Source organism: Microcebus murinus, chromosome X (genome assembly GCF_040939455.1).
Source record: "Microcebus murinus isolate Inina chromosome X, M.murinus_Inina_mat1.0, whole genome shotgun sequence".
In the NCBI taxonomy this organism is placed as follows: Eukaryota; Metazoa; Chordata; class Mammalia; order Primates; family Cheirogaleidae; genus Microcebus; species Microcebus murinus.
The window spans coordinates 86544163-86561810 of NC_134136.1; the positions used below are offsets into that span (position 1 = coordinate 86544163).

Here is a 17648-nt window from a genome sequence, read left to right on the forward strand (position 1 = left end):
AACCTCTGTGGGTAGCAATATGGAGATACCTTAAAGCAATACAAGTAGATCTACCATTTGATCCAGCAATCCCATTACTGGGCATCTACCCAAAAGAACAAAAGAGACTCTATAAAAAAGACATCTGCACTTGAATGTTTATAGCAGCACAATTCACAATTGCAAAGATGTGGAAACAACCCAAGTGCGCATCAATACATGAGTGGATTAATAAAATGTGGTATATGTATACCATGGAGTATTACTCAGCCATAAAAAATGGTGAACTAATATCTTTTGTAACAACCTGGATGGAACTGGAAATCATTCTTCTAAGTGAAGTATGGCAAGAGTGGAAAAACAAACACCACATGTCCTCAATACTAAATTAGAACTAATCGATCAGCATTCGTGTGCACATATGGAAGTAAAACTCAACGGAAATCAAGCAGGTGGGAGGAGGGCGGAGGGGATGGGGAAATTCACACCTAATGGGTACACTATCTGAGTGAGGACACAGTTGTAAGTTTGACTCAAACCGTACAAAAACAAATTATGTAACCAAAATGTTTGTACCCCCATAATATTCTGAAATTAAAAAAAAAAAAAGTGGCTGCTACCTGGACTCCACCCCAGAGCCCTGCTTCATCAGCCTGGCGGGGCTGAGCGGTGGGCTTTCCAGAAGCTCCAGCCCGGCCCTGCTGACCCCTTCCCCCTCACGCTCTCCTTCTTCATCCTCCCATGCCTCTGCCTCTGCCCCTGCTAGTGACTTCTTAATCTCCTCACTCTCCTGGCTCTGTCTCTGTCCTGTCCTCCCACCTGTCTCCCCAGATTTCTGACTTCAGCCCTGTCTCTTTTCTTTATTTGTTACCTCCTCCCCATTCAAAGTGTGGCCCGTAGATCTGCGGTGTCAGTAGGTGTCAGTCCAGCAGTGCCAGCCTGGCTGGGGGAGCTCGTGAGAAATGGGGAGGCGCAGGCCCTGCCCCACACCTGCTGCGTCAGCACCTGCACTTGACCCAGGTGCCTAGGGCATTCAGACGCACATTGACTTGTGGGGCACACTGACATGTGGGAACGCTGGTCACCGCTGCTCTAGGTGACATAGCATTTGATGAAACCCAGGGAACTTGGGCTTGGGGCTGGAAGGAGCCTCTGCAGCCCTTGCTTGTTCATTCTCAGGGTGTCTCAACCTGTCACTGTTGACATCTGGGCTGGGTCATTCTTTGCTGTTGGGCTGTCCTGTGCATTCAGGATGTTGAGCAACGTCTCTGGCCTCTACCCACTCCATACCAGTAGCAGCCCCCTGCTCAGTTGTGGCAACCAAAAATGTCTCCAGGCATTGTCAAGCTATCCCAGGGGACACAGTCACCCATGGTGAGTGCCACAGTTCTAAAACAAAGCTTTCCCACTATGGAAATCCTTATTGGGGAGAAATGACCTGTGGTTCCACATAGTTCAAAGGCCACCAGTTGGCTCTGGGCACCCCAAATATATCCCTTACAGAGAAGTGCCTGAAAGTCTCATTTGATCCATTTTGGATTAAGACAGAATGTCTCCACCTCAGCACTATTGGCACTAGAGCTCTGGTTAAAGTCTAAAGACTGAGGGGAGGATGGCAGTGAGGCAGGGCAGGTTAGGGAGGAGTTGGCCTGGGAGTTACAGGTTGGAGTGAGATGGACAAAGGCGGAGGCACTCCTGGCACGTGCTTGCTGGACCAGCAGGAACTAAACTAGTGGACTCCAGGGTACAGCCCCTGGTGGCCACGTGCTGCAGTGGATTGCCCTCTGAGACCAGGGGCCTTTAGGGGATTGGACAGCGCCAAGAGGCTGGCAGCCAGCAGACACCAGCCTCTGAGCTCAGTGCCTCTTATAATTCATGTAGGTTGTAAGAAAAGGAACTTTGTAAAGGCTGATTAGTCATTGGAGCTTCTGTAAAATCTGTAAGAAATGAAGTTTTTGGGTGTTTAATTTTAGATGTCACCTAACCAAGGCCTGTCTCTGAACTTGATGTTTTTGGGTCCTCTCCTCTGGCTGTGTGGTTCTAAAATTTCTGTTGTGTCTTATGCTTTTCACGGTGTCATGTAAACACTATGGTAACCTCTGGCTATAATGACCTTAAACACTTTGTTAGCGCTATGGTATAATTTTTTTTTTTTTTTTCGAGATAGGGTCTCTCTCTGTGGACTGGGTTAGAGTGTAGTGGCATAATCATAGCTCACTGCAACCTCCAACTCCTGGGCTCAAGCCAGCCTCCTGAGTAGCTGGGACTACAGGTGTGCACCACTACACTTGCTTGATTGTATTTTTATTCCTGAACTAAAGCATCAGGAATCTTGAAGAATTAGGATAGCTAACTAGTTGGAGAAATATTTCTGATTGTAAAGTCTCATAGAAACCTCAGTGTATCTGTGTGTGTATGTGTAATAGGAACTACTTTTTATTTTCCCAAAGCTTTAAAGTTGAAATGTTGCTAGCAAGGTCCTTAGTTACATTTCTGGGATCTTATTCCTTCCCTTAAATAGCTGTGGCTACTTATCTTTGTACTGTCCCAGTGGATCACAATGATTTGATTGCTGGGTTCTGTTGGGAGGTGAGAATTGTAAATGTTCTGGTAGCTCTCATGCCTTGGACAGTGGCCTGGCAGGTAGCAGATGTCCAATAAATGCTTGTGGCATAAAGCAAGGGCTGGCAGACCACAGCCGGCATGCCAAATCCAGCTTGTTTTTATAAATAAAGTTTTATCAGCACGTAGCCACACCCCTTCATTTACATACTGGCTGCGGCTGCTTTGCACTATAATAGCAGGGTCCAGTAATTGCAAGGGAGACTGTATAGCCTGAAAAGCTGAAAATATTTCCCATCTGGCTTTTTTGGAAATATTTACTAGCTCCTGACTATCAGTTAGATTAGTTACTATGAGGGGACAGAAGGAGGTGGCAAGAACAGCTTGTCAGAAAGGTTCATGAGACCCGGAGGAGATTTTAATAGCAGTTTCCACTGTGCCCACATTGGTTGAGGACACTGCTGGTCCTTACCCCTGGGGTGGCTGGCCTTCCTTGCTCATTGGAGACTTTTCATCTTTTACTATGAATTATGACTTTATGTTCCATCTGCCCAAGTCATCTGGGGATTAGCTAATACAGCAAGTTGGCAAATAATATGACATGGTCTGATTTGGGAGAGGAATACTGGCATAAAACTTGGTGGCTTCTATGGCACCTGGCCACTGCTGGGCAGAGAGGGCAGGGAACAGGTGGAAGGTCTTCAACCACAGCATTTTATGGGCATGTGTTAATGATGGTGGCCACACACTGCATAATGGCTCCAGATGGGAAATTACCTAAGTGTCTATCTGCAGTAGAGTGGATAACTGCACTGGGGCTCATTCCCACAGTCAAGTACTGTAGAGCAGGAGTTGGCAAAGTACATCATCCCGCGGGCCACATCCGGCTCATTGCCTCCTTTCGTGCGGCTCGTGGGCTAAGAATGGTGCTTTCATTTTTATATGGTTGAAAAAAACCAAAAGAAAAATAATTTTTGTGACATATGATGATGATATGAAATTCAGATTTCAGTGTCCATAAATAAAGTTTTATTGAAACACAGCCCCAATCATTAATGTGTACATGGTCTCAGGCTGCTTTCCAATGACAATGGCAGAGTTCAGCAGTCCCTACAAGAGACCGCATGGCCTGCAAAGCTTCAAAGATTTACTGTCTGGCTCTTAACAGAAAATGTTTGCTGACCCTGTTATAGGGCAAAGAAAATGAACAAACAGAGAAACAGTAATTATACTCAACCACATGGGTAGATCTTCCAACATAATGTAGAACAGAAGAAGCTGGAAACAAAAGGTTTCATTCATTTAAAGTTGAGAAACGCAATAGTAATGTATGGTGTGAGGGTCAGGATAGTGGTCACCCTTAGGGGTGGCACAGGGACTGGGAGCTGCTCACATTCTGTCCCTTGATCTGGGTGCTGATCACATGGGTGGGTTCCCTTTGCAAAAATTTGTGGAGCTGGGCCGGGCGTGGTGGGTCACGCCTGTAATCCTAGCACTCTGGGAGGCCGAGGCGGGTGGATTGCTCAAGGTCAGGAGTTCGAAACCAGCCTGAGCGAGACCCCTGTCTCTACCAAAAATACAAAGAAATTAATTGACCAACTAAAATATATATATACAAAAAAATTAGCCAGGCATGGTGGCACACGCCTGTAGTCCCAGCTACTCAGGAGGCTGAGACAGGAGGATCGCTTGAGCCCAGGAGATTGAGGTTGCTGTGAGCTAGGCTGACACCACGGCACTCACTCTAGCCTGGGCAACAAAGTGAGACTCGGTCTCAAAAAAAAAAAAAAATTGTGGAGCTGTATACTTGTGATTTTTGCATTTTTATGGATAGATGTTTACTTCAGTGAGCTTACTTGAGAAAAGTGATTTCAGTCCGGCAGCTCCTCAGAAGGTTAAACATGGAGTTGCCATCTGACCCAGCAACTCCACTCCTAGGCGTCTACCCAAGGGAAATGAAAACATGTCTGTATGAAGATTTGTACACAAATGTTCATAATAGGATTGCTCATAATAGTCCCAAAATAGAAACAGCCCACATGGCTGTCAGCTGATGAATGGATAAACAAAATGTGATATGGCCACACAATGGAGTCTTATTCAGCAAGAAAAAGGAGTGAGACACCAATCCATGCTGCAACATGGAAAAACCTTAAACACATTATTATAAGTGAAAGAAGCCAGATACAAAAAGGCCACCTATTGCATGATTCCATTTCTATGAAATGTCCAGAACAGGCAAATCCGTAGAGACAGAAAGCAGGGTAGTGGTTACCAGGGGCTGAGAGAGGGGAGTGACTGCTAGTGGGTAGGAGTTGCTTTTAGGGGGCTGAAAATGTTCTGGAGTTGGACCATGAAGATAGTTGTACAACCTTGTGAATATACTAAAAATCACTGAATTGTACACTTTGAAAAGGTGAATTTTATGGTATGTGAGCTACCTCTAAAAAAATGCTTAAAATAAACAAATTGCTGCCACAGTCTGGCTCTTTCTGGGACTGCTCTTTCCGCTGCTCTTCCAAGTGCAGGTAACTTAAAGGTTGACAAGGGAAAGGCCCGACTTTTCCACCAGCTAATCCAGACCCGTCCTCTGGATCCAGGCCAGTTGAGTAGTGCAGAGCAGTTTCTAGAATTTAGCTAAAATGGGGCTATTAATTTTGCTACTTTTTTGTTTACTAAAACTGCAGTTCCCAGAAAAGCAGGACAAACTGAAAAATCATAGATAACTTGCTTCCTGGACTTTTCCTGTGATTATGCCCAACTTCAGCCCCATTTCCCTAATGTCTGTTTTCCTTTGGTCTGACTGGAGAGAAACAGGAATCTTTGTAGTAGTCACGTTCCCATGGCCAAGCAGGGACTGTCGGCTCCTTGCTGGTGACTGCGAGACTCCATTGCTTACCTCCAGGTTGCTTTTTGTATATACTTACTCTCTTCTGGATTAAACTTTTTGCCCCCACCCCCTTCTAAGTATTAAGGGCAATAATGATCTCAGATATCTTGATAGCTTTTGAGGGTATCCCTTTTGAGGATGTGAGATGATCACGCAGAGTATCTCAAAGTTTTAATTTCACTGATGATGAAGAGTATATTTCTTTTCCTTTCCTTTCCTTTCCATTCTCTTTTCCTTTCCTTGTCCTATTGCCTGGTTAGAGTGTTGTGGCGTCAGCCTAGCTCACAGCAACCTCAAATTCCTGGACTCAAGCAATCCTCCTGCCTCAGCTTCCCACCTAGCTGGGACTAGGTGTACACCACCATGCCTGGCTAATTTTTTCTGTTTTTAGTAGAGATGGGCTTTTACTCTTGCTCAGGCTGGTCTCGAACTCCTGACCTCAAGCGATCCTCCCACCTTGGCCTCCCAGAGTGCTAGAATTAAAGGCGTGAGCCACTGGACCCAGCCCAGAGTATATTTCTTATGATTTTCTGCTCTGTAATGACTGATAAAACATCTGGTAGCAAAGATAGCTCTGAAATTTCTGGAAAGTCCCACAGGCCTAAATATTATCTGTGGCAGAGACGAATAGTTTGATTAATGAAAAACGATTGGCTCTTCCCTGAGAAGGTGAAAGGGGCTGATATTCAGTTTCAGTCTCTGTGTCATGTGCTGGACGTCACCTGAGGAATGGCCCATTCTAGGACCCAGGCTCTTGAGAGGGGGGTGGCGAGGGTCAGCTGAGATCAGCCAGCCAAACTGGGGAGTCACACAAATCTCTCAGTTACTGGTCTTGCCATTTTCAATAGAGGTATTTCAAATTTGAAAGAAAACAGTCTCTAATAAATGTAAATGCTTTTGAGGAGCTTTTAGAGTAAGATATTTAAAATGTCATATAGATTCATGTGTGAATGGCCTCACTGATTCTTGGTAAACAGAAGCCCACAGAAGGTTCCCCAAAAGCTCAGTTGGACTACTGTGGTCTCCCTGCGCAGAACTGGAGTCCTTCAGGTCCCTGTGTCAGCTACGGACACCAGCAGGGTGATCAGATAAACTTTATAATGAGGCAACATGCAGGGTGGGAAGGAAAAGTGTGTTTTCATGAAACAGGCCTTTTGTTTTAACAATCATTCTGGAAGCACTAACCACAAGCCAGGCCCAAAGTGCTTTACTAATGTCAGCTCATTCAGTCTTTGTCACAATACCCCGAGGCAGGTGCTTTTATAATCCCCATCAATCCCTACTTCATAGATGGGGAAAGTGAGGCACAGTCCGGTTTAGCAACTTGCCTGAGGTCACACAGCTAGAAAGTGACAGAGCTGAGGTTTGAACCCAGGCAGTGCTGCTCCAGAGTCTTTGTTTTTAACCAATATGCAGTGCTGCCTCTCTTGTGATAAATGCGTGGAATGTAGAGGGGAGAAGCACAATATTACAGAAGCAGATATACTATACTGCCAATTTGTTGTGCAATATATCCATGAAGAAAATATGCCAACATGTTATAGCAGTTCTCTAGGGTATGATGACAGGTAATCCTTGTTTTCTTCTCGATACTTTTCTATATTTGCCAGGATTTTTTGTAAGTTGGTCGTAGGTTGCATTTTAAAAAAAAATAGCCACAGTAATACTTCTGACTTCTGGATGCTCTTCTAGAACCTTGCCATTCCCCCATTAGGAGGCGGAATCTACTTCTTCTCCCTTTGAATCTGGGTGGGCTTTTGTGACTGCCTTAATGAATAGCATGTGGCAAAGGGACGCTGCCTGGCTCTGAGGCTGGCACAGCTTCTACTTGGGCTTCCTCTCGATGCACTTGCTTTGGAGCCCAGAGCCTCCAGGTGAGAAGTTGTGCCACCCAAAGTCACCATGCTTGAGAGACCACATGGAGATGCCACATGGAGAGAGAGAGATGCCCGGGGAGCCCCAGCTGTTCTAGTGTCTAGCTGTTGAATCTCCCAGCCCGGGCACCAGATATGTGAGTAAACAAGCCTTCAGAGGACTGCAGCTCCAGCTGCTGTCTGACTGAAAATTCGTGAAATACCCTGGGTTAGAGCCATCTAGCTGAGTTCAGTCAAACCCCAGTATCAGGAAAGATAAAGATATGATTGTTATTGTCTAAGCCACTGTGTTTTGGTGTCAGCCATAGATAACTGATACAGCTTGTGTTATTTTTATGGTTACAATAACAGGACATACACAATGGTATTGTAGAGAAAAAAGGGCAGAGAAATTGTGCTTAGCCCAGCTGGTTCAGGCTGAGAGAAACAAGCTGCTCGACCTGGAGCTGTGCTCTTAGTCTGCCTGACCTTCAGCTGCACTCCCAGGCTGCTGTTAAGAGCTCGAGGGTTCCTCCCCATGGTCTCTACCCAATCCATGTGGGTCTTGGCTGCTCCTAGCCATCCTGCCCTGAGCATTCGGATAATAGTAGTAGGCGGAGGTCCCAGCCCTGGTCTCCTTGTACCACATCTCTGACCAAGTTGATGACACATGTTCTTGCTGACAGTGGTCTCTTGCTGGGATCAGATTCTCAAGGTCAAGAGACTGACCCAGAAACCTTAGGGGTCAGCAAAGAGGAACATGCCTCATTAGTCCATTGGATCCTGCTGTATGCTTACTTCCTGCCTTCTGGAAATGAAATAGAGTGTAAGAAAACACTGAGAAATATGAAGGGCTATTTATATGTCAGGTGCTATTACTACTGCTACTATCGCTACTTCCTTGAGCTTGAACCTGATAATTACTCCAATATGGTGAGCCCTGTGATTTCTGGGCCCTTAAGTACAAACAGATTTTGCTTTTTTCTGGAAAGATGAATTATAGACTATCATGAAAACTGACTCACAAGTCAGAGAAAGATTACTTTTGAGCCCCTTCTCCTGACTGACAGTGTGTATTCAAGCCCTTGAGCTCTTTTTACAATCAGAGTCACAGAATTCCAGAGCTGGGAGGGTCCTTGGACCACTCATTTTATAGATCGGAAGACTGAGGCCCATGGCAGTCAGGAGGCCCTTTTCCATTGTCCCACAGCTGGTTAGAGGCAAAGTCAGCTGTGGAACCGAGATTTGGCAAATAGCTTTCTGCACTGCAGGTGAAAAGAATGGCAACTTTGTGACCTTAGAGGCAGAGGGGAAGACAGCCTACCATATTTCTCCTAGACTCTTCTCAAAGGAGTTGGCATAATACACAAAATTCCGCTGTCAAAAGAATAGCTACATAGTACTTATTCTGAGTGCTTTACCTATGTTGACTCAATCTTCACATGCGTGTGAAGGGTGTGTGCTATTACTATACCAGTTTTACATATAAGGAAACTGGCACAGAAAGCTTAAAGCCCAGGCAGAGCCCCGAGGTGGGCCGTAAGTTGGGACTGTCACTCCTGCATGTGGCCTAGTCCTTAGTTCAGAAGTCCGGGTTTCTCTGGGAAGCAGAACCAATCAGGCTTAAGAGGGTAGACTGAAAACTGTTAAGATACTTTGGGGTAAGCCCAAAAGCTGCTTTATTAACTCAAAATAAGATACAGACTAGAGTTTTTGGAAAGCTATAGTCCATGCTTTCTGTACCTGGGAGTGTTCCCAGAGGCCCTGGGCACAGAGTCAGGGACTTCTTGGGATCATCTTGGTGGCTCCTGCCATCCTGTTCTGGGAGTCTGAAGTCTTCAAAAATCATCCTGAGGATGTCCTGTGGGGACTGGTTGGGACTGCCCTGGACTGAGCAGGGGCTGCGCTGACAAACCCATTCGCTTTGCTCTCCTTTGTTCTAGGCTGTCTGTTCTCCTTACACTTTTTAAAAAGTCTGTTTATCGTATTTATGATAAAACTGAGACTTACATGTTTTTGGTGGTTATATAGATGAAGCCTATAAAAATTCTGTAATGGGGGCCTTGCCTTTGTTGCCCAAGTGGTTTAGAGATATGCACACATTTAAATGAACTCAAAACACTTTATTGAGCATTGACTACATGTCGGAACAGCGATGGAGATGTAAAAATGAGGAAGTCATTGTTCATGACTGCAGAGGTCACAGTGCAGTGAGAAGATATTTGTTACCATAATGCGATTAGGAGTTCTGATCAAGAGTGCTTTGGGATGGCTAAGGAGGATGCCCTCAGGACTCTCTCTGGGGAAATTAATGCAAGTTGCACAGGTGGGATGAAACAGAACGAGGTTCTGGAGGGTGAATAGGAGCTTTCTAGGCAGAGGAGAGGAAAGCTCTTCAATGTAGAAGGAACAGCACATTCAAAGGTAGGGGTTTCTGCCTGATGTTTTTGGTCAGACATGCTGATAACCATGATTAGGCTGTGGTGGCTTATTCTATATTCAGTCAAGCCTTGATTATGCTTAGAATCCATCCTTCTTGATCTCGATCCGGGTGATTTCCTGTTTTCTTTCATCTTCTAGAACCCATTATGTTATTGCTACCACCCAACTATTTAAAGTCCAGGTTTCCCGCTGGTCCAAGTGCAGTGGTGTCTACAACTAATTGATCACAACCAGTTATAGTTACTTTGTTCCTTCTCCACTCCCACTGTTTCACTTGACTAGCCTAGAAAACAACAACAACAACAAAAAAAGAAGTCTAGGTTTCCTTTAAATGGTACAGATCCTTGTTCTGAGGGTGAACCAGCCCATTCAGAGTTGCTTTCAACATCAAAGCCATAAATTGCATCATTGATACTATCATAGTTAACACATGCTTGTCTTTGTTGGGCCCTGGGTGAAGTGAGTTTTACTGGACAGGATCTGTTGTTACCACCTGCTATTGAAGACTTTGACCCTGGCCTCTTGGGGTCTTCATGCTTACACACCAAACCTACAGATACTTTCTTGCCTTGAGGTATTGGACAAAAGACCTAGCTGTCCCTGCCCCATGTCTTCCACAGACCCATTTTCTCTTTTCCCTCAGAGCCCAAGTACATTCCACCTGTTATTCGCTGTTACGATGCTGCTGCATGATGACTCCTTCAGTAAACTCAATGGCTTAGAACAGTAACCATTACAGGCTGGATTGGGCCAAGGCTGGCTGATCTTGGCTGGGCTCACTCCTGAATCTGTGGTCAGCTGGACCTAGATGATCTTTTAACCCCAACCTCAGAAGGATGCCAGCACTTCCTTCTGGGACCCCAGAGACATATCCCAGGGAAGTCCCCCAATCCCTGCCCCAAGGCTCTGCTGATCAGCTCCTGTTTATTTGCCTTAGAACCACCACCTATGCCATTAAAGTTTAAAGATGTAATTGTTCTCCAGAGGGACTGTTTATTTCGAGTGTTATTGCCTGGAGTAGTTGCTTGACTAGAGATATGGTTGAATCTCAGGTTTGTAGCAACTCCTTTTTAGTGGACTGTCCAAGATTCGGCATTTCTTCCATCTTCTGTTTTCTCTGACGAGGGCTTGCATTGAGGGTCAATAGCCTTTTGTCTTGTTTTTCCCATCAGAGATTTTCTTTGTCACATATAATAAGATTATTATCATTTTGTTTGTGTAGAAATGAGAAATGAAGCCTTTGCCTTCTAATTTTACTCCTTCCCTTATATTATTCGCTATGTTATTGGTTGCTACTGACCTATGCAACGTGATTCTTCCCTGGGTACTCATCAGTGGGTATCGTTTTTGTCTTGGCACAGCTCAAACTTTTAAAGTTTTAAAGCAGCTGGGTTACACAGATGGTCAATAAATGAATCACTGTGGCCACTTTATTGCTTGTAAGGTGATTACCCTACTTTGCCCATACCAACTCTTCAATTTGATTAAAATGCAGTTTCATCAGTTCATGGCTGAGTCATCCAGATACATAAATACATAAGCAATGACAGAAGCCTGAATTTTTATAACCACCCTTCAACTTTTTAACTATCTATTCCAGCACTTTCGTGGTCCTCATCCTATAATTCAAATTTCCATGCTCCTTGCCAAAGTAATTTTTATTTAGTGCGTATTCCAACTTCTTGTCTCTATAACAGAGTGTATTATTTTTTCTGCTAACCTGTTGGAGAGCGCAGGTCCTGCTGCAAAAGCATTTTCTACATCTCAAATTATCTCCTATGCAAGCTGTAAATCAAGCTCTGATGGCGGGAGAGCATGGGAGATGTGTCGGTTCATTTGCTATTGTTTTCCAGGTAAGGGGAACTGGAATAGGCGTGTAGAATTGTCTTAGACAAAGAAGGAAGAGACATTCAACTTTGCTACTGCCCTGGCAGCCGGAGCCCTTTTGGCTATATTTTAAGATAAATTAAAAATGAGTATCTGCATGCGGAGCTCCTTACCCAGGGCAGTGTGCCACCAACTTTGCGTGGCTCTTGGCTCATGGGCAGGTTGTCCTCCATCCCTTGTCCATCTCCATGGTGGCCCACTGATGCAGAGGGCAGCTGCCATCTGCAGATTGCCTTGGCTCCCACCAGCTACTTAGAGTCTTGCCAGCATTTTCACTCTGCCATTGCTGCACATCTTGAATATCCATGATCACAACCACATAGGCTGCCTGCCTGAGTGGTCCGCGTTATCTCATGTGGGAAGCAATTATCAGTTTTGTTGCAATTATTTGAATCTGAACCGTCTTTGCCCCGTTTGTCCCTCCAACTCCCTCATTTTAATGCCTCGCTTTTGCAGAATGTGAGGTTTTTCGGAAATGTTTATAGTTGATCCTCATTTGCAGATTCTGTATTTTCAAATTGGCCTACTTACTAAAATTTATTTGTAATGCCCAAATCAGTACTCATGGTGCTTTTGAGGTCACTTATGGACACGTGCACGTGTAGAGTGGCAAAAAGTTTTGATTTGCCAGAAGCGTGCACGTTCCTAGCTGAAGTCTAAGAAGGCGATGCCCTGCCTCCTTGTTTCCACTCTGGCTGTAAATGCATGTCCTTTTGGTGTTCTATTTAGTGCCACATTTTTCACATTTTTGTGGGGTTTTTTGGTCAGTAATTTTGCATTTAAAATGGCCCTCAAACGCAGTGCTGGAATGCTGTCTCGTGTTCTTACGTGTAAGAAGGCTGTGTGCCGTGTTTTATGGAGAAGATACATGTGTTAGAAAAGCTTCGTTCAGGCATGAGTCATAGTGCTGTTGGCCGTGAGTTCAATGTCAGTGAATCAACAATATATATTAAAAGGGTATCTTTAAACAGAAACACAGACGACAAGGTTATGTATTGATAGGTTGACAAAAATGTGACCAGCGGCTCATAGAAACCTAACCCTGTATCCTCTAGGAGCAGTGGTTCAGTATTTGTTAATTCAGTGTTTGAGGTGACTTTATAGAACATAACTTCCATGAATTATGAGAATTGACTGTGTCTGTATTTCATCACAGCAGAGATGCCTGTGCTGAAATAATTTTTTCTTATACAAGAAAATAGAGCAAGTGGATTCCTCCTCTGCCAGGACGTCGTGGAGGTGTGCTGCTTACCTTTTTAATGACCGGTTTTCTCCGCAGGTGTAACTAGCATGGTCAGTGCAGGAGCCATGAGTGGCTCTGGAAACCTGATGGATTTCCTCGATGAGCCGTTCCCTGATGTGGGGACGTATGAAGACTTCCACACCATCGACTGGCTAAGGGAAAAGTCACGGGATACTGACAGACACAGGAAGGTAGGTGGCATTCTGAGAGGACACGCTGAAGGGGATCCCTGCAGATGGTACACCATGCTTGCCTTCGAGTCACTGAGCTGGGGCCTAGGATCGTGTGTCGTGTACTGGGTTAGGTTCTGAGGAAGAGGAGGGCTGGTGGGAGAGGCAGAGATATGGGCAGATCATTACGATACCAGGCGCTTTGGGTGGGAGGCTGTGTCTTATGGGGAGAGTGCAGTGTGGAGGGCAAGGAGGGGACTTGGGGGTGCCATTTCTGGACCCTGTTTTCTCATCCATAAGGATGGAGGTCATTATACCTGAAGACTAAATGAGATTGTGTATATATGAGAGCACACATTATATATAGTGCCTGGCATCTAGTCGGCAATCATACATATATTTTAATGGGCCATAATAAAGTTTATATAACAAGTGCTTTAGGATCATTTATGAGGGACAGGGGAGGGGGACCGGCCAAGAGTGTCCCCAGTGTAAGGAGGAGAGAGAGTCAAGGAGGGGCTCCTCCCAGGGTCACCTTCTGCAGGGCGGTTAGGTAGGGGATGTCGGTGACCTTGGAAGAGCTGCTCCCCAGGAGGACGAGGAGTGCTGAGGAGAGAGTGACTGTGTTATTTCCTGAAAGGTGGTGGGAAGGAGGAAGAGAGGTGTGTAGGGGGTGAGGTCCAGGGCAGTGTGGGTGGGGTGGCCTGCACTCCAGAGCTGGGCTCAGCCTGTACTATGGCCCTGGGGCCAGAGCCAGCTGGCACCTTGTTTTGTAAATAAAGTTTTATTAGAACTCAGCCATGCCCATTCATTTACATATTCTTTAGGGCTCATTTCGTGCTATAGCGGCAGAGTTGAGTAGTTGTAGCAGTGACCATTTGGCCTGCAAAGCCCCAACTATTTACTCTCTGGCCCTTTACAGAAAATGTTTGCTGACCTCTGCTCTAAAGGGCTGGGAGGGGAATGGTGATCTCAGGGCAGTAGGAGTCTGTGAGCACAGGGAGGCAAGGGCTATTCTCACAGTGTGCGGAGTGTGTGCAGATGTGTCTGTCTATGGTAGGCATGATCTGTGCTAGCTAATTCTAAATTCATGCTGTTCAAATGTAACCTGCAATACCAAAGTAGGAGATGAAATCTTCGTTGAAGGGGCTTTTTAATGAACAGACCTAACAATGTAAGTTAGATAGTAACTCCTATCTGGTGTCCTCCAAATGGGGACACCACACCAACGTCCTCCTTCAGCATGGCTATTAAATAATCAAAGATCAAATCACGTTTATTATGTTTTTTAATGAAGTGAAGTTTTTTTGTGCTCTGTTTCTTCGGGGACTATTATGGCATCTTTACCGCCCTATGAACTAGAAAGTGCATTTTATGATTGTGGGACATTACTGAAAGAATGATGTGATGGGATAATTCAGTGGCTTGATTACATTTGTTTTATTTTCTAATTATCCTGTTTCCCAAGGAAACAGTTTCAGGGAAAGAAGCATGAATTGGAAAACGTATTCAGACGAGCTACCGTGTCTGCTTTGTTTCTAGATAACCAGCAAGAGCAAGGAGTCGCTGTGGGAGTTCATCAAGAGTTTGCTGGATGCCTGGTCAGGATGGGTGGTGATGCTGCTCATCGGCCTGCTGGCGGGTATGTGGGCGGGCACGCGGTGCTCCTGGGACAGGCTGGAGATGCTGGAACCCCACGGCGCTGGCCTTTGCGATGACATTCACAATATGGAGTGTTGCTCTTTGACCCCCATGCAAGGGATTTGGTACCTGAAATATCTAAGAGCAAAATACACGACCATGTGTAATATTTAACTTAAAATCTGTCATCAGTAAGGGACACCCAAGGCATGGGCCACACACGGGCGTCTGGAGAGCTGTCATCATCATCAAGCTGGTCGGCCCTTTCCCCTCGGGGCAAAGGTTTATCACCACAGTGCATTTTACTGAAAGCACACATTTTACACTCTACTGTACTCCGTTAATGTAGTTGGCAACAAAATGGGGGACCGTTTTGATCTCTAGTAAGAAAATAACATTCGAGATTGTCTTTTACTACTACTGGCAGGCCCTGGGATGAGTTGTAAATATCCCGTGACACTCAGAATGATGCTAGACACCCACAGGACTGAGGCAGGCCCAGTCCCTACATCGGTCTGACCCTCAGGGACTCTGCACCCTTCCTTTTTTATAGTGCTGACACCATGTTCTCAAGCAGTAGATGTTTCCAGAGTAAATGGATAAATACCTAGAGGGAAAACCTGTCTTTTTAATATCAAACACACCAGCTCTTAGTGGAAATTGTTTCCTGAAACTTATTTCCTTTTAGAAAACTGTGAAGGTTAATGTCTAAGAATAAAAACTTGAGCATGCCAGAGAGAGAGCCCTTACGTATAAGAACGTGGCAGTTCAGTTCCTTAGCAGATTTGATCATGGAATTGACTGTAATCTAGGCAGAATATGTATAATAAGGACTTCAAGAAAGAATACTAATGGAGCATAGATACAAGTTTGTGATTACAGGGGATTTCCATTTCCAGAGGATGTTTCATTTATTCCGTAGATGACTGTAGGAGGGGCGTGGTTGCCAGGAGACAGACTCCATCTGTCTCACCTGCCTCGGCATCCCATAAAGAGCCAAGAGGAACGCTTGGAGGAAGAGTCCTTTCCTGCTAGTCACAGCAGCTGTCCACCCATTTCTCTGATTCTGTCCTTCCTCCTCCAGTGGCAGGCGTTTCTCAGCATACACTGGCAGCAACCAGGGCAGGGAATTCGACTTTGCTGACAGGTGGTGTTCGGTCACCAATTTTGCTTGATTGTTTCTATTGAAGGTGGGCAGGGTAGGAGTTTGCTATGAATTTTAATGTCCTCATTTAGAACAGATTAGAAAACCTTACAGTGTATCATTATTCTTGGCTCCTAGGAAGGAGAAGTAAATAGGGTAGATCAAGAAACTCGGAATAGATGTTCTGGTGGCTTGCCTGAGTAAATGGCACAGCTTAAATTTATTCACTAATCCAGGAGCCCGAATGGGCTGACTTCAAAGTGATTTTGACCAGCTGGCTTCACTAGCAGCTCAACTTCTATCAGTTCTTTGTCAAAAAAATATATGCTGTGCCCCAAGCTTCACTTAAACAGCATCTCTGGAGAGGACCCCTGGCACTGAGTAAAGCCCCCTCCCGTCCCCTGTGTGACTGTAACTGCAGCCAGGGGTGAGGACCACTGGAGAGTGGAGAGCCCTCGGGCACAGCAGCAGGGCGTGAATGGTGTGAAGCGGCCTCAGGTGTTCTCTCGACCTGGAAGCACCTTGAAGGGAAGCCAGCGTGCTGTGGCCCCATTCAGTTTCCCCTTCCCTGCTGGACTGACCTTGGGAAGGGCTCTGGGGTCCCCTCAGCTGCACCATGGCTGTTGTATGTAGTCCCTCTCATGGAGAGGCCCAGCAGCAGCTCCTCGGCAGGGCGTTTATCAGGAGTCACCACTAGGTGTCACTGTTGGACCACGGAACAAAGCTGAGGACCGCTGGCCACGCTCAGAACCAGAAACAGCCAAGATCAGGTGGGAACAGTGGGATTGTGAATGAATGGATAAGGATGGAATTTGGGTGATCATTGCAGCTTGCCCCTGGATATCTGCAAGACCCCTCCTTCACCTTCTTCAGGCCTTTGTTCAAATGTCATCTTCCATTCAAGGCATTCCTTGACCACCTTCTCTAAAATTACATCCCTCCACATTATGCTAAGGGAAATAAGCCAGGCACAGAAAGACAAATACTGCGAGATCTCACTGATATGTGGGGTCTAAAGCAGCTGATCTTATAGAAAGAGGGAGTAGAAAGGTGGCTAGCAGAGGCTGGGAGAGCTGGGTGGGATGGGGAAAGGGAAGATGTTGATCAAAGGGTACAAGTTTCAGACTGGTGGGATAAGTTTCAGTGAGCGATTGCATTGCATGGTGACTGCAATTAATAATCATGTATATTTCTAAATTACTAAAATATATTTTTAACGTTTTCACCACAAAAATCAATTAGTAAGCTATGTAAATTAGCTTGATTGAATCTTTCTATAATGTATACAAAAATCAAAACATGACATTGTACTCCATAGACACTTTTATCAATTTCAATTTCAGAAAGTAAAAAGAGATCAAGATAATGAGCCCTCTGCCTTTGTCCTGATGATATTTCTAAATTCAACATTACCAGAGCCTGTGGAAAAACTCACGAAATGCTAAAATTTACGTTCTTGCTTGCTGCCACTAGGGGGCAGTGTTTACCTTTGTGCAGGCCCCCTGGGCTGAAGCAGGCGTTCTGGATCCGGAGAAAACCCTTTGAGTATGCGTGATTTCTTTTCATTGGGTTTTAGTTTCCAACTTTAAATTAGGAAATGTTTTTCACCATTCTAAAAGGTGTGTGTACTTCAAAACATCATGTTGCACATGATAAGAACATACAATGTTATCTGTCAATTTTAAAAATAAAAATAAATCAGGAAATAGCTAATAATAGATCTACCTTAATGAAACTAATTATATGTACTTCTGTGTTTGTAGTGAGGTATTTCATTATTTAATTGCTTTTTAAAAAGTTAAAACCTGCCTGGTATGCAAAATTTAAAAGAAAATTA

The 17648-nt window shown here is 45.0% G+C and overlaps 1 protein-coding gene across 5 annotated transcripts in view; it reads left to right on the plus strand.

Moving 5' to 3' along the window:
- CLCN4 (chloride voltage-gated channel 4) overlaps window positions 1-17648 on the plus strand; it is a 79355-nt gene that overhangs the window by 16449 nt on the left and 45258 nt on the right. For all 5 annotated transcript variants that reach the window (XM_075999158.1, XM_012784850.3, XM_012784849.3 and 2 more), the window contains 2 exons: window positions 12893-13047; window positions 14569-14668. In XM_075999158.1, coding sequence (XP_075855273.1) covers window positions 12904-13047; window positions 14569-14668 — 244 coding nt within the window. In that variant the 5' untranslated portion in view covers window positions 12893-12903. The remainder of the gene's footprint in view (window positions 1-12892; window positions 13048-14568; window positions 14669-17648) is intronic.